The sequence below is a fragment of the Thunnus maccoyii genome, chromosome 21 (assembly GCF_910596095.1).
Source record: "Thunnus maccoyii chromosome 21, fThuMac1.1, whole genome shotgun sequence".
Taxonomy (NCBI): Eukaryota; Metazoa; Chordata; class Actinopteri; order Scombriformes; family Scombridae; genus Thunnus; species Thunnus maccoyii.
This window is the reverse complement of record NC_056553.1, coordinates 22,946,683-22,971,533: the sequence shown is the minus strand read 5'-3', so window position 1 is coordinate 22,971,533 and position 24,851 is coordinate 22,946,683. Positions and strand designations below refer to the sequence as shown.

At 41.1% G+C, this 24,851-nt stretch overlaps 1 protein-coding gene across 7 annotated transcripts in view; it reads right to left on the bottom strand.

Moving 5' to 3' along the window:
* kcnh2b (potassium voltage-gated channel, subfamily H (eag-related), member 2b) overlaps nucleotides 1–24,851 on the bottom strand; it is a 243,079-nt gene that overhangs the window by 12,949 nt on the left and 205,279 nt on the right. For 4 of the 7 annotated variants that reach the window (XM_042398707.1, XM_042398706.1, XM_042398713.1 and 1 more), the window contains 9 exons: nucleotides 12,906–13,100; nucleotides 12,097–12,197; nucleotides 11,648–11,786; nucleotides 8,293–8,447; nucleotides 7,910–8,004; nucleotides 7,671–7,811; nucleotides 4,736–4,935; nucleotides 4,535–4,597; nucleotides 38–290 (listed from right to left, as the gene is read on the bottom strand). In XM_042398707.1, the coding sequence (XP_042254641.1) occupies nucleotides 38–290; nucleotides 4,535–4,597; nucleotides 4,736–4,935; nucleotides 7,671–7,811; nucleotides 7,910–8,004; nucleotides 8,293–8,447; nucleotides 11,648–11,786; nucleotides 12,097–12,197; nucleotides 12,906–13,100 (1,342 nt within the window). The remainder of the gene's footprint in view (nucleotides 1–37; nucleotides 291–4,534; nucleotides 4,598–4,735; nucleotides 4,936–7,670; nucleotides 7,812–7,909; nucleotides 8,005–8,292; nucleotides 8,448–11,647; nucleotides 11,787–12,096; nucleotides 12,198–12,905; nucleotides 13,101–24,851) is intronic. The other 3 variants (XM_042398708.1, XM_042398710.1, XM_042398711.1) reach the window with 3 other exon arrangements.

Below are 24,851 nucleotides of genomic sequence, written 5' to 3'. Positions count from 1 at the left end.
GGTACATTTTATTTGGTAAAACATCTTTTTTTTTTACCCAGGATGGCTACCACCACGTCTCCTCTCAGTATCTCTATGGATCCTCTGGATATGAAGTAGAGGGCTGTGAGAACATCCCCGGCGTGGACCAGCGTGTCACCCGGGGGTGCGTGGGTGGTCTTGAACTTCATGGCCAACGCCCTGAGGCAGCCCTTGGTAGAGCCTTTAAAAGCCTTACAGTTCTGCAGCAATGTCCTGTTCAGATGGAGGCAGATATCCGCCTGGAGACACTCTGGGAAACCTTTCAGCACCTGGGGAGAGGGAACAAGGGAGCAAGGAGTAAAGGGAGGGAGGAAGGGAGGAGACAAGGAGGAAGGAATGAGAAGGTGGGAGACAAGAAGAAAGACAGATGGAAGGAGGCACAGAGAGAAAATGAGGGGAGAAGAAAGGATGTGCGAGAAGGATGGGTGGAATAAATTGATGAGAGAAGGAAAGATTGACAGAGAAGACATCCGGTGAGAGAAAGTAAAAGATCCACAGAGGAGAAAATGGTGGATGGAAGAAAAAAAAAAGAAGAGAAGAGGTGAGAGGATGATGAGAGGAAGAGAAAGAGAAGGAAGGAGAGGAGGTGGGAGAAAGACAGTGGATGAATTGATAGAGAAAGGTTACATCAGTATTGATACGAAGCTATTAGCAACGATTGACTGATGCGTGAAGACTAGAACACGAAGCTAATGCCAAATAAATGTCAGAGATTATGGATGCTTTAAAAGGAATAATAAAAACATGTCTTCATCGCCTTCATCCATTGGTTGAACACTCATGGGACATTAGCCTTTTACTGCTATTACACCATGCAACAAATTAAGATGACGAAACTAAATTGCCTATACATTTATCATAAGATATTGGTTCTAACCACCAGAGAAGTCATGATTTCAATTTTTTTTTTTTTTATGATTTGAACATCTAAGTAGAAGATGCACATCAGCAGATTGGAATTCTTACTTCTTCAAGGCGCCTATGCATTGATTTTTCTAGCTTCGCCGCAAAAATTATTCCAAACTGTATTTCAGAGGTCCTACTGGAACAGAGTCAGCAGGCCCGTAGAGTGTTATTAATATGAAAAATTGGTGCAGTTTTAATGAGTTCATTGCAAGCATGGGAAGCCCCAGCTCTTCTAAGCGGCAGGCTACGGGGCCTCTCTTGTAACTCTCTGGCTGACTGCACAAAACAGAATTGTACTTAAAACACCCACACCATGTTTCTCCCTCTCCATTTCTCTCTCTTTCATCCATTTCAAGCTACTTTCTTCATTTCAGCCTTCATTGGGCTCTCTCTCTCCATCCCTCCACCGGCCACTGTCCATTTTTTGCTTTCGTCATTTGTCTGCAGGCACTCTTTTTTCTTCCATTCTTGGTCTTAAGTCGGATTCTGAGTGACTGTCTTTTCTCTCTGGCCTCATTGCTTGTCCTCCCTCCCCACCCCCCCTTTGCTTTACTTTTTTTTCCAGTCTTCATTTTTCATTTACTATTACCTCTTTCCATCTCTCCTCAGGCTTACACTCACACTCACAAACCCACTTTAAGACAGTCAGACATATGGAAACATGGAAATAAATAGAATAAACTCTGTATCACCTTTCAAAACTGAAAAATCCATTTAGTGAATTTGAACAATAGCCTTCTATAACTCCCTGTGCACAACAACCATTCTGTTGATTTGTGCCAGCTGTCAGGTACACCCCCAAAATGTGCTGAAGTCAGACTTTACAAGCTAGCTTTATCAGATCTTGTTTTTAATGGTGCTTTTAGAAGATGCTGCTAACTTTCAAGGTTACACTGTTATTACTTTATATAAATGTTTGCTGTGAGGATATATCATTGTGTTCTTTGTGCCCCTGTTTACTGAGGAAAAGTTATGTTTTGTGGCCCCTTGTGGATTTTTTACTCTTGGTTGGTCGTACTAGCAATCCTGTCTACAGCTGTACTGTAGCTACACAAACAAGTGATTGTATATCTGTCATGATATGGTATAACTATTACTGCCTATTGTAGCTGTAGCACCAACCCTTTGTTCTACTTAGGAGCTCCCACATGTGCATTTACATAGTATGCTACTGTATGCACATGCCTCTTTCTTAATACAAGTTCTATCGAAGTATAAGTGTAGTAAACAAGTGTCAAGTATTAAAAAATATGGTACAAACATCTAAAAAGTTCCTCCAACCCTAAAACTGAATAGAGAACATCCAACTCACCCTTTTATTTAACACCAGCATGAAACTAGAGACCAAGTACCAACTTCAAGGGGAGAAGTCTATTCTGCCAGAGGTTTTGTCCAAATATTCAATTAATGGTTGCCATAAACATCCAAACATCAATATGATCACTCTCAGGGTATCTTATTCTGTCTGCTTCCATTGAACTGAGCAAATCTGAGAGTCACAATTTAAAAGATAAAGCTTGCAATAGAGAGACACTCTGATGAAGACACAGTAGTGTTGAAACATTAGTCTGTTAGTCCCTTCTGGTTTTTGAAGTCTGCCGTCCTCAGACTGAGAAGCACCTGATTCAGCTGCTTTTTGTTTGAAGATGCGTGGAGAACCCTGTTTCTACTTGCAATATTCTATATTTCTATATTGTCAACAAATACCATGACAAGACCAAAACCAACTATGTGTCCATTTGTCTCTCAATACTTTCCTACTTGACCAGACTGCATGTGTCTCTCAGCCCCAAGCCAGTTGTTTACTACTAAGCATGAAAAACTTGAAACAAATATATAATATATATGGCTATCAAATAAATACTTTCATTTTTTAAAAAGGCTAAATGATTGCCTTAAACAGCTGGGTGCTGTACGCTGTTTGATTTCAAAATAAAGTATAGTGTGTGTGTTTGTGGTGATGAAGAAATATGTCACCCAGTGCAACAGTGTGGCTCATTAAAGTGTTTTTAATAGTTTTTGGACAACAATGCAGCTCTATATCACAGAGGAATAGGATATATCAGGCTTTGGATAGACACATAATACTTGTTAGTAGATGAATTAATTGTTGGTTTGGGTCTACACATGGGGTTTGTTGACAATAAGGAAAATAATTTACTTTACATCTTATTGATCTTTCGAGGATGAGTCCCTGCTCTGACATCAGCTGCAAAAAGAGCAACCTCATGCAGACTCACAGACCTGCTGTTCTTTCTCTCTGACTCTCCTCTTTCTTGTTGTCATCACTACATGATGTCACTTTTATATTCCTCATCAGAGCTGCATTATTATTCTCTCCATCTTCATGAATAAAAGAGGTCAAAGCTGATTGAATGGGTTGCGGAGACAGACAGAAAGCTCCACACAATCATAATAATCATTACAGTAAACATTCTCTAATCCAGTCCGCTCACAACAATGCGCTTCACTGGGCCTTCAAGAGAGCAACATAATGAGGGAAGAGGAGAGGGATGAAACCGGAGAAAGCGTTCCCATGGATCCTCGTCAAATTTGTTTCCTCTCTACTTCGACGGCTCACTTATTAAACTGAAAGAAAAACAGGATTTCAGCGATGGGATATGTGTTTGTTTTGGGACTCTGCACGCAAACGGGGTTGCTCTGTGCTTCTGCGAGGCTTCACAGACAATAACGAGGCGCTGATTATGCTCTGACTGGCAATTTTTAAAAGAATTTAGGAGCTGGAAAGCCTTCCTAAAGTTATGAGCACAGATATTTATAGTGAAGTGTACTTTTGAGCTGGAATTACAAAACAGCTTAAAAAGCAGTGATAAACAGTCCAGAATCAGTTTGCCTAGTTAAATAACAGCCACATGAACACTTACAGATCCACATATTCTGCTAACATATACCACACATGACACATGATGTGTTATAAATAATGATAATAAAGATGACACCCACTGACTCAAACATCGCATTAGGTGTTCACGTCAGCAGATCTCAAGTGATTACGGTGGTGGTACGTGCATGCATGTGTGTGTGTGTCCAATGTCACATCTGAGTCAAAGCCCTCATGCTGCTGGTAATCAGAAGATGTGACTGGCATGTGTGTGTGTGTGTGTGTTGAAGCGGCACACTCCTATACACTGTGACTAACAGAATTCAGGCTGAGGTCGACTGTATACGACGAGTATGTTGAAAGCACTCCTCTAAACTGTGTGTCAGTGTGTGTGTGTGTGTGTGAGCATGCATGGTGCGTTTGTGTCCATTGACAGGTGTGACTCACAGCGCCCGTGGGTGTCTCAAGAGTATGTTTGTACTCGTGTGTGAAAGCAACTCTTTCTAAATGTATTCGTGGTCACAGCACAGTTGAATCCCTTGATCTTTAGTCATGCATGTTTCATTTCATGTTTCATATGTGTGTGAATAAACATATCTGTTCAGTGTAATGAACATATGTGTGTGCATGACAGACGGTGTATTAGTCTTCATGCATATGAACAAACTGATGTAGGTCCATGCATGGTGCAGATACTCTTAAATGTCTGTTTGCACATGTTTGCAAAATGTGTGTGTGTGTGTGTGTATTATTTATGATACTCACATCATTCTTATTTTCTCTGAGGGTGTTGGACCATGCATGCTGAGACAAAGTCTTCCAATCATCCTATTAACGTACAACGCAGGCTCAAAATACTCCTCTAGCCTTTGTGTGTGTACATGTGTGTATTCATGCATTCATTAACATTAACAGACTAGGTGTACACACACAGGATTTGGGTTGAGGAGGATGAGTAAAACTCACAGCGTTCATGTCGATGCCGTTGGTGTAGGACCAGGCGTGTTGGAAATACTCCTCCAGCCTCTGCCTGAGCGGGTTGGGGATCTGGTGGAAGCGGATGAACTCCCTGACTCGCAGCATCTGAGTGTGGTAGCGGGCCGTCCCTGAGTACAGCCGCTGGATGATGGCCGACACGTTCCCGAAGATGCTGGCGTACATCAGGGCTGGTTGTCAGAGAGAGACGGGGAGCGAGAGAGGGTGAGACACGAGGGAGGGTTTGGAAGTTGGAGAAAGGTGGAAACAAGGGAAGAAAGCAGGGAGGGAAGAGATAACACACACATTAACAGAGAGTATAGAGACACAGAGGCACCGCATACAGTAATATGACCTGACACATTTCTGGATGACTGTTTTCTCTATTTATATAGACATATATAATTACGTTTGACACCGCTGGGTGATATGTTTGATATGTTTGTCAGTGGAGAAGTGACAAATCAATAGAAAGAGGAACCTCTGATAGTGGATGGCATAACAATGGAGAATAAAGGAGATTACAATCCGCCATCTGTCATACAAGCACTGTATAGATACATTAAACTGTAGGTGTGTATTTGAACTCACCAAAGCTTTAATCAGAATGTCTTAGTGTTGATTTGTAACCAAAGATGACTTTGTAACTATGTAACAAAGTGTTTAGATAGAAAAGTGCTACAAAATGTGATTATTATTAATTATTATGAAGATATTTTCTTGATTACAGAGGCACATTTGTCTTTTTCATAACAGCATACAGTAGTGAGTGATATATGAATATGATACATAAACTCTACTTTGTGATAGTGCCCTCCCTAAACACACTTATTACATCTACATACAACTTGTCTGAACCACTTGCAGACTTTGTTTGACTTAGGGAGAAGAATCTAAACATGAGAAACAAGTTCTTCTATGACGACTCCTGGTTTTTGCATGAGGTCAGTCCTGTGGAGGACAGATATAGCAGGGAATTGACTGATCTATAAAAGGGTTTTATCTTTAGAGGACAGCTATTGTTTTGTGTCATATCCTTCATGAGCGTCCCTGTTTTGTCCTGTTGGATCCTGCTAACCTTTCAACCTCTGTCAGCTCCCATCACTGTCTACATCACCCGCTGAAGCTGCTGTCCGGGTGAGTGTGTGTGTTTGTGTGTGTCACAAGGGACACAATTGATCTCTGACTCTTAGTTTAAGTTCAACATTTTAAAATGATCATTGCAAGTCCACAGTATGTACACAATTCAATTCAATGAGTTTTATTGGCGTGAAAGTTTCCAGAACACTGTTGCCAAAGCATCAAAATACAGTTTGTCCAAATATTTGGACGGTACAAAATAAGAATAATATGGAGATTAACACAATATTAAGATTGATATATATTAATTATATGTATACAGATTATCTCAATGCGTCTTGGGTGCGTTCACACCTGTATTTAGAGCTGTCCACTTGTGATTGGATCACCTGAGATGCATGTTAATGCCAGGTGTGAACAGGGCCTCTGTCTCTGTCTCACCTGTCAAACAGTGACCACATACTGTTTTCTTTTGGTTGCCATGATTTTTTGTGTCGTCCTTTTCTGACTGGCAGTTTGTGCTCACTGAGCCTGTACTTGGTCGGGATCTGTCTCTGCTTTCTGTCTCTGACAGTAGAGAGATATTCTGTCAATTCATAATCTCTTTTTAGGGCCAGATAACATTCTAATCTACCTTGGCTTCTTCTTTCCATCGTTCCAAATAGGTTTCCTTACATTGTGTTATAATTTGGTTTACTCTGATTAGTGTTTGGAAGGTAGTGTTGTGTGAGACTGGCCAGAGTGTGTATGAGATGGGGGAGTTAGTCTCAGCACCAACTGACATAGGGGACTCTTTTCTGGGCTCAGCTCTTGAGTTTGGAGGGCTTTGGAGTATTTCAATAATTAAAATGTGACATGCCTCAGGTCATTTTCTGGCCAAGCAAATGTTAAACTGCCTGCAGTTTGCCTTTGCAATGCACAATCAGTGTCACACATTTCTGTGGTTCTTGAAAGAGTTTCTATTGAATGTCTTTATTAGTCAAGGGTCTATTAGATTATTAATTAATATAAATATGAATTAATTAATTAATAATTACACAACAAATAAGTAGTGATTAGTTCCTAGAAGCTACTTTTGAATGTCATACTCCTTTTGTCATCCCATGTTTTGCTGATCAATGAAGTCCAGGGCTCTGGCAGCCTGCAGAGGTAATTACTGTGTGGAGAGGAAGTTGATAAGCATGAAAGGGGATATTACAATCCCTGCCGATGGATTTTATTAAGGTATCAGAGGATATGCTTTCAGAATAAAAAATAGGATCAACAGCTTTTTCTCGCTGCTTTAATTATAAGAGCGATGGTGTATGAGAGAAGAAAAACAACAGCTCAGTGATTTATAACTTCCCAGTCCTCTCACTGACACCGTCTGGTGTACAGTAATCCCTGCTGTGCTGACTAGAGTCTGCAGAAATGTTCAAGAATAGCTGCAAGAGGAGGATTTACCACAAATCATGTTCCTACAAATCCTGTGATTGTGCAGTGGCCTTATAGAAATGTAGTGGTAAACAAAATCCAGTCACACTCACCTCAACTCAAATCACATATATTTTTTTTATGTACAAGAAGTAATGGAGAGCACTTGGGATGTGTAATCGTTGTCATTATAACAAGTGTAAAGTAGTTTTTAATGTCAAACTTGGGTGAGATACTTCTTGTTTAGACTTATCTTAAGTACCAGATAAGTGGTCTTTCCATCTGACACATTTCAGCACGTATTACTGGAGGTCACTTGTCAGCACATTAAACTTCTTTTTACATACTTTCTGTGTTTATTTTGTCCAAATACTTTCCTCCACCCAGGTCTGAAGCCATGGAGCAGCTTTTTGACCATAATATCAGTACTTACATCCAATGAGCATGACACAGATGGAGAAGATCTTCTCAGAGTTGGTGTTTGGAGACACGTTTCCAAATCCCACACTGGTCAGACTGCTGAAGGTGAAGTACAGAGCCGTGACGTACTTGTCTTTGATGGAGGGTCCTGAGCCTGGAGTGGAAGTTTACAGTTACAGCTAACCAGTACAGATAATACCACCACTATGTTTCTTACCAGTATTAATACTACAGTATTTTTGCTCTCAGTACCTGGGATGGAGTCATTGTAATGTTTACCCAACTGGTCCCCCAGTGTGTGGAGCCAGCCGATTGAACCGTTTCTCTCTACGCTGCCGATGGCATACCTGGGAAAAATGAAGACAGTTACAATACTTACAATCTTTAGGAGGATGCAGCTACATTTAAGACACACTAAATTGATTGTCAAACACATTGACTGTAGTCAAAAGAAGAAGAACTTGGAATGAGCACACCTCTATATAAAGCATAAGAAACTTGAGAAACTTTTGTATGTAAGTTGAGAATGTCAGCACTATGACAACACTAACGTCAACAGTTATGATGTATGCAGACAGAAAGTCTTCCTCAGTAAATCTTATCTGATTCATCAGACAGTGTGAAGGTGTTTGTACCAGATGCAGGCCAGCCAGTGAGCGATGAGGGCGAAGGTGCACATGAGGAGGAAGAGCACAGCTGCACCGTACTCTGAGTAGCGGTCCAGTTTTCTGGCTACACGGACCAATCGCAGGAGACGAGCCGTTTTCAGCAAACCAATCAGAGTGGTGGTCTGATGGGAGCGGGAGAGAGAGAGAGAGAGAAAAGTAGAAATGAGGTATTGTTAAACACGGCAGAAACAAAGTCCCTTGACTCTGATATCTCCTCACATCATTCCCACCTGCTGTCATCCTGTCACACACACACACACACACTTCCACACACAGGTGGAGCAGCCATGGCCTTGTGCTGATGTGATTCACTGTGCAGGTGGTAAATCCTGACTCCCATTCATTACTGTGGGCTGTCCACTTCCTCGCCTTTCTACTTGTATTCAGTCGGACCCTTCCGTGTCCATACAACAAATAAATAACATGACGATTACTGCGCTGGCAGAGAGCCTAGTCCTGCTCTGTGTGTGTGTGTGTGTGTGTGTGTGTGTGTGTGTGTGTGTGTGTGTGTGTGTGTCCTCACAGTAAATAATAATTGTCTGCTGAGGAAAATCTCCACTTTCTTGGCTCAGCGCCCCTTCCGGACAGCATCAATGAAGTGAACCTTGGCAAAGCTTTCCCCAGGGCAGTATTTGAATGTTGGGGAGTTTCCACATTCATCATTTTTGACTCGGTGGGTGTCTTAATCACTATAAATAACATTAGTTTTTATTACTTACACGCTTGCCATTACTTATACATGCGTCTCAAGTAACCGCTCGCTCTGCCAGTGGAATTACCCTGGCCTGAGCTCTGCTGTGGAGAGGGATTCTATCAACCTCGGCCTCAGTGGTTTTCATCCTCATTATGTGGGAAGTTTCCTCAGAGGGTTCACTCACTCACTCCCGCCCCTCCCTCTTCCTCTCACTTCCACCTCTTCCTCCAGACGCCCACTTCCCCCTCACTTAAACTTGCAGAGCAGAACTTCTGTCTCCCCCTTCTGGCAGTGAGAGTAAAAAGTAGTTACCTGGATGTAACTCTAGTTCTATGAGTACACGCATCCCCGTCTCTACTGTTTCGGCTGTAAAACAGTGGATACATTTTTTTGAGCGTCACAACCCCTGAGAAATGAATCGTTTCACTATCAGAATTGGATCCATTCATTCTGATAACATTTGGAAAGTCTAGAATAGCCGCACGATTAAATTATTTTAACCTCTCAAGTTAGCGAGGGTTAAACTCGAAGTTTCTGGTGCGCTTCTATGGACGCCCTTCATCTCTGCAAAACTAATCATTGCTGGTTGACATAAAACACATCACTACTGTTGCACCAGCTCGGGGAATGTCGCCACAGACAGCAGATTTAAAAACTCTGTATACTGTGAAATACGGAGAGATTTATCTGGCAGTGATAGGCTTAATCTGCATTGTGTGAACTCATTTGGCAAAGGCTTGAATGTAACAGACGTTCATTTATATGCGTCTCAAGTACCACTTACTCTGCCAGTGGAATTACCCTGGCCTGAGCTGCTGTGTAGAGGGATTCTATCAACCTCGGCCTCGCTGCTTTTTCATCCTCATTATGTGGCAAGTGTCCTCAGAAGTATCCCACACTCAAGCTTTAAAATCTGAAGTGATGGAAAAACATCTCCATCACTTCACTCTTCACCTATTGTAGTGGAGTTAACTGCGCTGTAGTGTGTCACTGCATGTTTCTGTTAGATACTGAATCTTGTGGGGATGTTACCAAGGATTCTTCTCATTATTGTACAACTTTTTATCTGTTTGATGCACAAATTTAAATGCATTCACCTGATTTCTGTCTCTCTTCATACAATTCTCTTTGCTCTTCACACAACTATTATATAGAAAGTGCGGTTTGCAGAGCACCAAGGCAAGCACCGAGTGCAAATTTCAAAGAGAACTCTTTCTGTGTGGTGCCGGTTGATTTAGCAGGTGTGAATATGCAGAGGTACAAAACTTTGAAGTTGCATGTAAAAAGACACACTGGGTTGTTTAGCTGGTGTTTGCCACAAAATAGAAGCAGAGAAATTAAAAAATGCAGTGGTGATGTATAGTAGGGCTGTGTGGATGAAACGTGGCAGCATAACAGCTGTCTGACTTTCTTACTGTGTCATTTTAGACAATATGAGGTTTTCAGCACTGCAGTACTCATATCTCATCCCACATCTTCCTCAATGAAAGTATGATTTTTTCTTTTTTAAATTTTTCAATGTGGTGATGGAAAGTTTATTATATTAACACAAATCTCACATCAGACCATATTCACTGAGTCATCGACTTCACCTGTGATGACATCACTGCAAGGTTGCATTTGGTGTCTGTGTATAAAAATCTAAGGCCTGATGTAAATGAAATGGAACATATGGAGCAGTAAACAGACTTTGTTGATTTATTTCCATTTTTGTGTATCAGCACTAAATGACTTCAGGTTTAAACTGTTTGATGTACTGAACTGAGTTGTTACCTCATTTTCTTGCTAGACATCAGTGTGTGATTTTGTTGATGTTTTGTTGAAAGAAAAGTTTTAAGAAGACAACACCTTCTGGTTCATGCATAATCACACATTGTCAAAGCTGGGCTCTTTGTTTCCTACAGTGTCTGGAGAAAAACTTTAATTTGCAGATCATTTTCACAATTCAGTGATGAATCAATAGTGTTGAAAGAGAACAGGTTTAAAGATACAGAAAAATGCCTGTGATATTTCCAAGAGCCTAAAGTGAAATTGCTTGTATTGTCTGACCAACAGTCTAAAACTCAAATATTTACAATTATAATAACATTTACAATTATGTCAAAGCATAAAAAAACAGCAAATCATCACATTGGTGAAGCTTGAACCAGATAAGGTTTAAGTGATTTGTTGATGATCAGAATTATTGCTGATTTATGATCTGTTGATTCATTGTTTCACTGGTTTGTTACTAGTGTTTTGCACACAGTGTTGTGTGATGTCAGGCAGACATGTGTTATTTTCATGCTCCACCGCAGTCAACTGCAAGTCAACTTCCCCATGGAAACAATTAAAATATGAAACAAAAACTAAACCACCTCTGCCTCTCTTTCTTCCTCTTATTCCCTATCTTCCACCTCCCTGACTCCCTCGTCCTCCTCCCCCTTTGTACCTCTCTGTTTGTTATCTGCTGTTTATTCCGAGAGATAAAGACACCGGCATACATGGCAGACACCATGTCGGCGCAGCGACGATATTTCTCTGCTGTGCTCTTTATGACCTGCAACTTCTCTGCAGCATGTAAGAGGGCTGGTTCTGCCTTTCCTCCCATCTTTCTTCACCTCCCTCTCTCCCTCCATCATGACATACCTCCTCTCCGCTGCGGTAGATGAGCAGGTCAAAGGGAATGGCAGCCACCATGTCAATGAGGAACCAGCCTTTGAAGTAGTGGACGGCGATACGCATTGGGTGGCTCACCACCTCATCGTTAGTGTTCACATATGTTGTCCTGAGAGGAAGAGAGAAGATAATAAAATAAAAGTTGTTTCTCTAATACTTTGTCTCACTTTAACGGAAATACAACTACCATTATTTCTACTAATGCTATTACTGCTGTTTCTTCTTTTACAACCAGCTCTGATAACATGACATAACATAACATTAATGAGTACAGAGCACCGGATTTGGGAATTAGACTTGTAGCATTTTTGTATTTACTAAGACTAATTTGACCACAGATACTGCTGCAGCTGTACAACAAATGGCTCTGCTAGAGTTGTTCATACTGATACTGTCTATTCATCTGTCTCAGCTCACACCTGAAGTTGATGAGGATGTCGATAATGAACATAATATCCACGATGAGGTCCACCACGTTGAGAGGAGAGCAGTAACCACAACTCTGCATGCCTGCCTCTTCCTGAGAGGAGAGGAGAGGAGAGGAGAGGAGAGGAGAGGAGAGGAGAGGAGAGGAGAGGAGAGGAGAGGAGAGGAGAGGAGAGGATGGGAGGAGAAGAGAGGCATGAAGTGAAAGGGAGGATATAGAAGAGAGTAGAGAAAAAAAGGACAGGAATAGAGAATTATAATCTAATGCACTAAAAATAGAACAGTTCTGTGTGACTCGCTCCTTCAAATGAATTTGCATACAGTATGTGTGTACAGTAGACAAAACCTGAAAAAGTGGCACAAAAGCAGCTTTCGGTAGGATTCAGGTGAAGAGAGAAGGAGAAGCTTCATCACATAAATCAACAGTAAAGAAAAGCTAGAACAGACTCGCTGTTTAATTGTTCTAAGCAACGCTATCTACGTTTATTTAGTCTGACTTTTCAGTGCCATGTTCATCTTCTCTGTGTGATGTTGCCTTATTTATCACTATCTGCCAGAAGACATTCTGTCACTCAAAGGGCATCCTCACAGAACAGCGGAGCCTCACTGTTTCCTGCTCTACTCTGTTCATTTATTGTGGAAAGCAGAGTTGATATATAAAGATACTCCTGATTTAATATTTCCTGTAGCTGATAATATGATTGAAAGTATGTAAATTGTGTGGCCATTACTGTAAAACCAATGTAGATACAGAAGAGGACAGTTGTGTATAGCGTGTGTATCTGTTCTAAATGTTTCTAACCTTAGTCCAGCCCACCTGGTCATTTAGGAGGAAGGCGGCTGAGTAGGGTGTCAGGATGGCGGTGTAGATGACCAGCAGCAGGATGAGCCAGTCCCACACTGCCTTGAAGGGGCTGTAGTGCAACACTGTCCACTTGTGGATGCGAGGAGCCTGGAGCTTGTACTCTGGCAACACATCTGCACCCAGAGACAGCACCTGAGTAGAGGAAGAGGGGGGCAGAGAGGCAATCAGGCGTTGAATAATAGGAGACAGTGAAGGAGGGATGAGAGTAAAGGAAGAGGGGAGAAGGATTGGGAGAAAGAAAAAAAAAAAGGGTGATTAAGGGTTTTGAGAAAGCCAGGAGGGGAAATGTGATGAAAAAAATAATAGAAAAAGGTGGAAGAGAGAAGATAGGAGCTGTATCACCATGAGAGTGTGTATATAAAGCTGTAGCGTGATGGAAAATGAGTCGACAAACATGCAAACCACACGTACACACACACACACACACACACACACGAGTGTTTTGCAATTACAGCAATAGAGCCAGTGTCCACTGAAGATGACGAGAGCTGTTCTGAAGGTGCTGACCCTCTTAAGGTAACCCTCCCAGCGTGATCCCCCCACTCACACACACACACACACACACTTCAAGATATACAAATACACAACAATGCATAGATGTATGCATATAAACTCACACAGCAGGCTCTCTCACACACACACACATGCACACACCATGATTCCAGTCACATCTTGCTTCTCTGACACCAGGGCTTTGACTCAAAAGTGACTGCTTATAAGCAAACACACACATGCGCGCACACACACAGCTCCTTTTCCTCTGCCCCCCCCCCCCCCCCACACACACACACACACAAGTGCATTAAAACACAAACACACACCGGGAATGAAACGTCGGGTATTATGGTGCATTTTCTAAGTAGCTTAACTTGCAGTAATGTATTCTAGTGTCTGCTCTGCACTCGGCCCGGGTGAGAGCAGGAATGAATCAGTATAAAGAGGCATTAGCACAGCCTGCCTTGTGTCTCAGGCTAATAGAATCACACAGTGAACTGCAGAAGCTCGGCTGCCGTGTTGAAAGAGAGGACAGAAAGAAATACCGAGCAGCAGAGTGCAAGTGACAAATCCACAAGTGAGTTTTGACTGACTTTCAAGCACTATGTCCTGTAGTCACACAGACAGCAGGCAGTGTGGATGTATTCACCATCAAACAATGGAGGGACTGACTGCAGAAATTAAACACAACTAAGGTGGCTTGAAAATATTGTTGCTTCTTCATGTCAAATACAATATAATGCACTAGTGATGACTATGGAGTAGAGGTGAATCACTACCTCTCTGACAGCTTTACAATGATAGTACATCATTTACAATGCAGTTAAAAAACATTAGAGGAGTGTTATTTCTGCTCTCCTACACATTGGATTTAAAATCAAATAGTGAGGTGAAATTACTGTGTTCAAGTGTTTATATGCACATCAGGTGAATTGTGTAGATATTGTAGCCATTTTTATGCATAACCTCCCAGTTTTATGGGAGAAGGAACGAAAGGAATCAATAAGCTACAAAAATGAGACATCAGCAGGCTCTTTGTGTTTGCTGGTAAATTTTGGGCTACACTGTTATCCAATGTGTAAATATCACCTTTCAAGCTGACTTCTAAATCTAACCTACTTGAGTACAGACATTGCACATATTGTATAGGTTTGTACTGCATATTGTGTTGTTCAACCTCTATATATACTGCTTGCCAGCTCTGAGTCACTCTGCAAGACAAATGTCAATTGTGCAAATGTCTATCCACATCTGTTCTCCACTTTTAAAAAGCTCTTCTAGATGTTTCACAGTGCATCTACACTGTTCTAGAACAAACAATCGCTGTTAGCTCTGAGTAAAGCTCTGAGTAAAGATTCAGCACCGGTCCAGCAGACACATTTGCATGCAGGTAGAGTTGACCTATGAGGCAGTGACTAGTACAGCAGACTGACTGACTTCCAACACAATCTCCAGAGAGTGGAGTGTGTGTGTGTGCGTCTGTGTCAGAGGATATAAAGGACAGAAAGAGTACAAGATAAATCAATAAAAGAAAGTGCAGTTTTTGATTGAGATATTATTCGGAGTCCTTTATTCCCTGATGTCACACTCATGATTCTTCCCTCACTTCTGTGCTTTTTCCTCGATTTATTCTATTTAGCTTTCATCACTCTTCGCTCTGCTTTCTCTTGTTCTTGTTTCTTCCCGCCCTCCCCTTGACCTGCAAAATCATTCTTCTGTTCCAATTTCATCTCTTCCTGCCTCCGTGGGTCTGTCCTCTGTCCGGCGATGCTCGCTCCCCACCTTCCCCTCTCTTCTTCCACATAGCCAGCAGGCCAGTCACTTCTCATTCATCCCGTTACCTATCACCATTCATCCTGCCTCCCGTCTCGCTCTCCTTTCTTCTACCACGCGATAGGCCGCTTTTTCATTCCCTCTCCTCCTCTTATTCACTTCTCCATCTTCCTCTCTTTAACTCTCAGTCACCTTTCCTCCCCTCACGCTTTTATTATTTTCTTCCCTCCCTCGCACTTTCATTATCACTCTTCCTCTATTCCACCTACTGCGGCCCAGTGATTAAACCATCCATAAAACATCTGGTATGTGAGGATCTGATATCCCTCATTCTCTCAGTGTTTCCTTGGGAGTTGCTCTTATAGAAACCGAAATTTGGCAAAAACACATTTGCTTGATATATTAAAGATAAGCGAGAAATATTTCAGTGTTTATCCTCTCTGTGATTGAGCCAGCTGTTTCATATTTAAGCAGGTCTTCATAATTCCGGCTCCCTTCAAAGACTTTATTTTCAACTTTTCATGTATTTCTTCATGCAAGCAAAATTATACATGGAATACTTTAGCTTTTATTTGCAGTTGGATGAAACGTCAAATCAAACTTTAATTATCAGCTGATTTTAGTGTGATCTCTCTAAGTTCTCTCTTGATCCAAGTGGTCTGTGGTAAAAAGACATCAGTTGCTGTTTTCAGTATGTTGTACGTTATATTGCCTTTAAAATGCCGAACTTTCCAACAGCTGTCAAAATGAAAGGAAAAAGATAAAAAGCTAGCATTTTTAAGCTTTTATTTTGTGGTAAAGTTATTCTATCAATGCTTAAGTGAATTCCTTGACCTGACTACACTGCAGCATAACGCAGCTGATCCTCCGAGGGCAGGAAAATAGGTGTGTGCATGTGTGTATTGGCGAGAGTGTGTTTATATGTGTCCACTTTTTATACACACAGCCAGACAACCACCTCCTCCCACTTCTTCCTTTCTTCTTCTTCTCTTTTTATCATGAGTAACACAACCGACCGAATCCTCCAACAACCTCAAGCTAGTTTCCTGCAATCTATCGAAATGACTTCAAAGTATTCAGCATCTGAACGTCAGACTATTCAACAGAGTTTGCTTATGTTGGTTTGGTGTAAAGTTTTTCAGAGTTTCTTGGGGTCTTCATGCATCAGTAGTCCTCAGTAAACTAAATATCTGAGGGGCTGATCGGTGTTAGCAGCTGTGGGAACTTTCCAGAGCTTCTGTAAGCTGCCTATGAACTGCAGGCAGGAACCCCCGTCAGCTGTGTTTACCCCAAATCTGTTTATCGTGTTTTTACTTCAACAGACACAGTCTCAAGAATAAGACCGAGGATGTTAGAAAAAGGCATAAACACATGGTGTCTATCACAGTTATCGAGATGTTGTGATGAAAAACGTGACAGGGAGAGACATAAACGCGTCTTTACGAGCATCGTCTTCTGTGGCGCTGTTGGAAACTGTTGCATCGTCACCGCCTGCCTTTGATTACTGAGCGGTTTTATGATTTTAATGATTTAGTTTTGTTGATGTGTGAACTTGGCATTTCCTGTCATGCTGGTTTCACACTGCCAGAAACTCTCTGTTGCATCAGGTTCTGTGCTTTGTTGTTTTCTGATCAAAGGATCACCTGCAGTGGCCCATCGGGGACAGCTGCTGTACTCTCACATAAATATTGTCTATGTTGTGAACAGATGTCTAAAAAAGTGAACAGATTAAAGGGAAACTTCAGGATTTTTCAACCTGGACCCTATTTTCTTATAATATACAATTATGGGTGTGCCCAAATACAAATACATTATTCGGCAAAGCACAAATAATGGGTTTTTTTTTACAAATATTTGTTTCATACAAATATTTTAAAAAATATTTGTTAGTTCCAGTTCAAGACCCAGTGTGGGGACCTCCTTCATAAGGTAGCTTATTTATAAACACTTATTGTAACACTTAAAGCGTAATAAAAACAAAAACAGGATTTTTAAGCCTCTTTCCACTTCTATTCAAATACAAACACAAATAATTTTGCTGCCTCAACAAATACAGATACAAATACAAATACTGGGCTTTCTGCACATCTCTGTATACAATTAACAAGCACTTTTACTGGATGCACATTGACAGGGCACTATTGCCCCAAAGGATTGCCTGTTTCACAGCTGCTGGCTGAAGTGTTCTCGCTCAATACTGGACCAATTTCAAAAGCTGCTGTGACCCATTAGTCACTTAGACACAAAATGATGGGAAAATAGGGTCCAGGTTGAAAAAGTTTCCCTTTAAACGATTAAGTGTTTTCTACTGTCTGCAGTCTTTCAATGGCAACATATCCCAAATAATGATCATTATTATAAGTATTACAAACAGATTTGTATTAAGACATGCACACATAAACAGACATCTGTGTGGGCGCTCACACAATCACACCCCTACAGTTCAGTCAAGTACCCCTCTCAGCTGTGTGTCGCCTCCTGGAGTATCTTGTGGGTTATTTTTAGCCATCTGTGTGAAACTAAAAAAACATTGCCATGAGGACTGTTGAAAGTGCAGATGTCGAGACACATTTCAGCGCAGATAGAGTGGAGTTGTGTTTGAGGACAGTGCCGGAGGGGGAGGACTCGGGGCGACGGGGGGTCCGGCTGTGCTATCAAGATGATGTTTTTCTCACTTCACCCCACAACACGCTGTTTCTCCCTGTCTTCAGTGTACAGAGTGGAATCCCCGGTCCAGCATCAGCCAATGTTGCACATCGTCTTAGCTTGGGTTTGACATTTATCCCTGAAACTGATGGGATTTGCCTGGACTGCATCTGACACGCTGGGGTTAGGTCAGGTTGACTGTGCAGAATTTTCTCCTTCAACTGCTTGATTTAAAACTTTTGAAAATTAATTAAATTAGACATCCAACCAGAGTATTGATCAAAGTATCGGTTGGTATAGTACAGCCTCACAAAAAAAGCTACATAAAGATATAATTGGATTTTTTTTTTCCTTCAAGAGTCAAATTTAAATACGGGACTAAGCTGAGGCTGTTCATTAGACCGATGCAGTGTCAAATCTGCTTTATATGACACTGCATGGTTTAGACTGGGAGGAGAGCAGATAAGAGGACAAGAGGAAATGACTTGTAACAAGTGATAAATCAAATTGAAACCAAAAATGTCAGACACATGGTATGCACCTGCATGCTAAACCATCACTAGTGTCATATTCTCTTTATTTTCTGCAATGTCACTTCTCAACAAAATGACAGGATAGTAGAAGACTAATATAACAAGTTTAAATGTCTACTCTTATTAATTTTTTTGCTTTAATGAGAAAGCAAGAATGATGAGAAGGACAAGAGGATAAATTTGGTCCCAAAGGCGGTCAAAGAGTACGTTGGCACCAAAGATTTCTTAAGATTAATGAAGCTAAAATGGCCAGAGAGTAAATACTACACGGAAGGAAATTAAAAGAAAGATGGTGAGATGGATTACTTTTTGATAAGATTTTCTCCTTAAAGTTTTCTCTGTGTAGCTGATAAGAAAAGATAAAGTAAAGAATTTGTTTAAGAGAAAAGGAGCCGCTGTTACAAAGCAGCAGAAAGCAAGACAAGGTTACGGTATTGACTGAACCCGAAGTTGAGGACTCTGAAGATGATGACTCACCTTTTTTACAGGCAACAAAGTTTAAATAGTAATAATAAAAAGGGTGACGACTGAGCAGCCAAAGACGTTTCCATCATTAATCTTCAATCAAATCTTCTGTCCGTGTAGAAAACTGAGCCAAAGGCAGAGAAGATCTTTAAAAGCAAAGTGAAGTTGGAAAGTCAAAGTGCAGTCAAACAACCTTCTTTCTGTGTCTTTTGCACTTAAAACAAACAGTTTGTTATCTCTTGAGAGGCAATTTGCAACAAAAGTGAAGGTGTCACTTTGTGAAATCTACCAAAAAAAGGTAGAGATACTGTACTGTACATCTCACAACTTACTGGTGCAAGTTCCTTCAAGCGTGGAGAACTTTGCTTTGGTACCAGACAGAATCTGAGAATGTCTTCGTCAACTTTCTTTAGAACTGGACGACCCAACAGCCCCTTTCACTTCAGCTCTCTGTAGTCACACTGTAGCTTTTATTAAACTTGACACCCCGCCTGTTGAAAACTTTGTGTGGGTCTCAGAGGGGAGCAGACAAAAAAAAAATGTGCATGGCATGAGGTTAACGGCAGCTGAAGGCAGTCAGGCAGCACGGACCATCCATCTGCTTAGTAGGGGTGTTGGTGGTTTTGGGAGGCTTCCATTTCTCACATAGTGTGAGATTCATTTGGCAGGGATGCTTGTGTAGATGGGTGTAAACTTGAAAAAAAAAAACAATTACAGTCCAAGCATGCCGACAAATGGATACAGAAACTAAAAGAAAAAAACCTCCTCTGAGCTCAGTTATAGTGTTATTTTTAGCCAGACATTAATTACAATCTTCTCAATTGGCTCTTTGTTTCAATTTAGAGTGAAGGACCAAGGACATTTTCAATCAACTGTATTCCAAAGGCTCAAAGCATCATGGGAGTGTGTGTCATATGAAAAGCTCCCCTCACTTCCTGTGGTGTTGTATCAGTCACAGGGAAGTTGGTCTAGTTAAAAAGTGTTAGATGTTTGGAGTTTTGAAGCACAGTGTCCATTTTCATCCCTGAATGTGTGAAACCTCATACACACACATGTGCAGACACACTGACAAAAACTCTTTCATATGGCATGGCAACATGGACACAAAGACTTCACTCAAACGGTCAAAGGGAGGACAGATGGTTGGAAAGAGGGGAGAAGGACGCTACTTATCCCCCACCTACAGTGCTGTCCATTCATTCCTTCCAAGGAGATTTAACAACAATTCAAATCTTACGCCTGGCCTCAGGTGACTCCAACGTCTCTAACGACTGATGTCACAACAGCCAGGAACGTTAACGAACCAAGTATCAATGACCTTGGTAATGACCCTACAGAGGTTAATACCTGGGACTCCCCATCAGTCAGTTAGAACTGAAGAAACCCCTTAGACTAGAGGCGAAACATCTTCAAGTATCTACAACCAAGAAGTCCAGCCATGACCGCATAACCATGACCTGGATGACTGAGAATCTTCATAGACATTTCATTCAAATGCTGCATGGTCATCTGGATGTTTTCAATAGGAGCTGAGTGGTTACCAACTGCCCTTTTTTTATTCTATGTCACTATGAAATACAACACATAAATGCACATACCAATCCCTTGCATCTAAAGCCTTGATGCATCAATGGAGGAGTTAAACTAGTAGCCTCTTATCAGCCCCTCCTCTCTTTGTTTGTTGGAAAATCAAAGTGACTTCTCATTAGGCAGACTCTTGGAGTGCACAGCATGGATACACACTTTGGCTCTGTGTGTTTTTCTGTGTGAGGGGGAGTGTTTGCACTTTACATGTCTGTGGAAGCATATGCATACTGATGTATATATATAAATACTGTACTATATATCATATGTTTTCACAGTATATGTGTTGGGTATGTGAATGTATGTTTGTTGGTAAGTGTTTTTGCATGTTGGTGACAAAACCAGTGGTTGAGCACCAAGATAAAGCTTTCAAAGCTCCATATAGCAAATTTTTTATGTGAAAGTGTTGTTAGTACTGCTGATCCAACTGAGAGTCAACACACCCTGGTCTTTCAGTTCTTTCAATTCGTATCAATACTGCTTTTCGGATAAATGCAAAAACAGTGGAATAATGAATGCATCTTTTTAAGGTTTCTGGAAAATTTACCTTAAACCTGCAATGACAGATTTATTGGCCACTTGGGGGCAGCAACAAGCTATTAAAACAAAATTCAGATATCATCATCTTTATAGTTGATATGACGAACTGATGAGCAAGCAGTTGCTTATTAACACATCCAGCAGTTGTGGAGAAACATTATCATTCATTGGGAGCCACCTGTCCACCTGGTAAATATTCACTCTCTTTTAGCTCTGTTTTTGATCTCTACCAACTCCTGAGGGAAATTTCTGGCTCTTCAGCTGCTAAACGCTCCACTATGTTCACCAGATTGTCACTATCTGTGTCTGTTTGCTGTAATGTACAGTGGCTTTTAAAAGCTTTTGCTCTGAAAACAGATGCCTGCTAAAGCCAAAAAACAAAGCTATGAGAGCACTGAGAGTGAACCAAGGAGAGCTGAGGGGAGCTGCAGAATTTGATGATGATTCCCTGTAGATTCATCACTGACTGTGTTCACATGGACTTGAGTATCATCAGTATGAGGTTTATTCTGGTTTTGATCATATTTGGGATGTGGCGTTTACATGGAACACAGAGAAATCTGGTTATTCAAACACAAACCGGCTGTGTAACTGTTAACCTTAAATTAATTTGACTGCGGCTATTGAAAATGAGACAACTTTGGCTTATAGCGGGTGACAGGGAATATTAAACATGTCCTCCACTTTGGTGTCAGGCTGTCACTGCCACTGCGTAGGAAGGGTCCTGTAGCCTGTATACTACAGACTTGAAAAGGTCATCTAAACTGCCAAGCATATTAATTCTTTCATCACCAAAAGACAAAACTCTGTATCCTCATCGCTCCAGAAGTGACACACTGTTTGTTTCTGTTACATCACTTGGCTGAAGCTGTGCCTGTGAAGCTAAGCGGTCAGAAACTGGGATAAGATGTATACATGCAACAGTACTCCAGCTAGCATAATCTGGTTTATCAAAACCAGGATAAGGACTTATCCAGGCTTCTGAAATTGAGATATGATGTTTACATGCGCAAACACAAAAACGGGATACTTCAATAAAAATATAAATTATAGCCACTTTAGATATTTTGAGCTGAGACTCTCACAACCCTAAAGGCAACAATATAAAATAAAAGCTTATTTCACAGATATAGAGAAATATACTGCAGTGTAGAACTGCATTTTTCTTCTTCCAATTCTATTGTTCAGGTGCAGGTAACACTACAATGGATCGCTCAATACTTTATTAATGAACTGTCATACTATTGTGTGCTTGGAAGTGTTGGAATATGTGTGAGAGAGAGAGAGGAGAGAGAGAGAATGTGTGTGTAGGTGTTCATGGTTGTTGATGCACAGTATGTGTATGTGTGTGTGTTTGTGTGTGTGTGTAGCTCTGCCCCAGGGCAAAGTGTGAAGTTGCACCACTACTTTGACATAACATAGATTTGTTTTAGAGAATGAAGCAAAAAGATGGAGGGTATAGGAGAGGCAGAGAGAGCTGAGAGAGAGAGAGAAAAAACCCCATCTAGAGCAAACAGCACTGCTCATTCATGCCCACACTCAGTATTAGAAAGAGCCTGGCCTGGCAAGCACAACCTTCAAACAACAGAGAAAGAAGCACATAAAAATTTCAGAGGCTTCAATTTCCACTGTAAACAGAGCGGCCTGTGAACCACCAGCACTCAAGAGCATGCGGCTGTTATTTCAGGAGCAATAACTCATATGTGTTTGATATCCATTTAATAATGCAATATCAAATCGTGTCTGTTTGGTAAAGGTGTATATGTGCACATAGCTCCTACTGGGAGACTGACTCTATATATTGAACAATCGCACACAAACAAGACACTCAAATCTCCTTTATACCGGGAATTAGCTGAGATTTTATTTGGATCGCATAAAAAAGACATAAAATCTCTGTTAAAATGCACTTATAATCCAACTCACCATCGGGTGCAAATACATGACATCACCGGTGTATAAATAGAAACTAAATGAAATCACTAGAAGAAATTTACCCGTAAAAAACGTGTAAATCAGACAGGAGGCAGAGCATAACATGCCTGTCAGAGAGGATTGTTGGGATGCAGGAGCAGGATGGAAGACAGGTGTTCACTGTCACTTTCAAAGGATGGAAATATCACAACAGAGAAAGATGCACATGTCTGTATCCTGGCATGACATATGAGATGAGAGCTTCACTTCCTGGGTGTTTACCACAAATGCATTGATTCATGAAATACAGGGAGTAAAGGGGAAGAAACACACATAGAGACAAATATATACATGTGAAGCGCACACACACACACACACACACACACACACACACACACACACACACACACATTTAAACAGACTTTCATTCCCTCTCATCACCCTGAATTCAAGCCGGTCAGCTAACTGGATAAATCTCATCCTAACCTTTTCTCGGCCTTGTTCTTACACTTGCATGTCAAATAAACAACTGGAGGACTTTTTCCTCTTATAGCACACACACACACACACACACACACACACGCACACACACACACATGCAGCTTTGCCGGAACACTCACGCACACACGAGGACATAAGGTTTTGACATTGGCCAGCGGCTTTATCTTTCACCAAAAGACTAGCGTGATTTTATTAGATAGCATCGGCTGATAAGTTCACAGTCAGTGGACAAACTCGGCTTTTCAGAGAGAACAGTTACTGCTGTCTGCATGATGTAGAGGAGCAAGAATACTGGATTCTTGTAATAAAAAATAAATGAACAAATGTACAAAGACCTGCGTGAACGTGGAGACAATACTACTCTGGTCTATCCTTGAAATCAATAGAAAGACTCTCAACATCTTTTCAAATGAACAGTTGCTGGTTTCAGAGTAAAAAACACATTGTGAGCCAGCAATAAGAGAAGTAAAGTCACTACCACATTATCATAATCTTAAGGCTTTAAAAAAATATTCTACAACATTTTCAACAATGGTGTGTGTGTATATACACGGAAATACCAAGGTGACTCTTCTCTGGAGCATCAGGGCAGCTGCGTTGCATTTACATTTTTATGTTACCAGATGAAATACCAAATAAACAAAAATTCTGTTTAAAGGAAATAATCATTATCTCAGAGGAGAAAAGTAGTTTTGGATTTTTCTTATCCCTGTTTTGCCACAAAGCTGCTCCATTTTTGCCTGCGAGGGCACCTCTTGATTTGGTTTCTAAATCCTATAAGCCAAAGCAGCACCCAGCAGCAGACTCTTTTTTTTTTCCTTTTAGATATAAAAGAGACTTAGACTTAAGTCCATTTGTCCCTCAGACTGTCATCAGATGGCCAGAAGCAGGGGGCATTGGATTTCACATCAGAAATGTACTTACTGTAGTTTGACACCTGTTGTATAGCCTATAGTTGGAAAGTATTGAATATCTCTAATTGTTTGTTTTTGTCCAAAGTATTACAAGTTGTGTCCCTCCAACAGTTAGTGTAGTGTCATAGTTTGGTGTGTATATGAGTAGGATTGTGAATGTGTATGGGTATGCCTGCGCCTCTGTGTGTGTGTGTGTGTGTGTGTGTGTATCAGTTTGATATCTGCCTGTCGCCTCGATTGCCTTCCTGGCTGACCTTTTTCTCTCCAGCTCTGACAGTTCCCATTAAGACATAACAAAGGAGCATATTTCCTCAGCTCTGATCTCTCTCCCTACATCTCTCTCTCCTCTTTCTCCTCACTGCAGCCTTCTCCTCCAATATTCATCAGCACCATCAGCGCTTAGGGAGGTTGCTCCCCCCCCCTCTCTCCGGCTATCTCTTCCTCTCCATCTCTCTCCATCTTTGTCCCCCGTATCTTCTCCAAAGATCTCAGCTCCTTCCATCTCCGTCTCTCTTTTT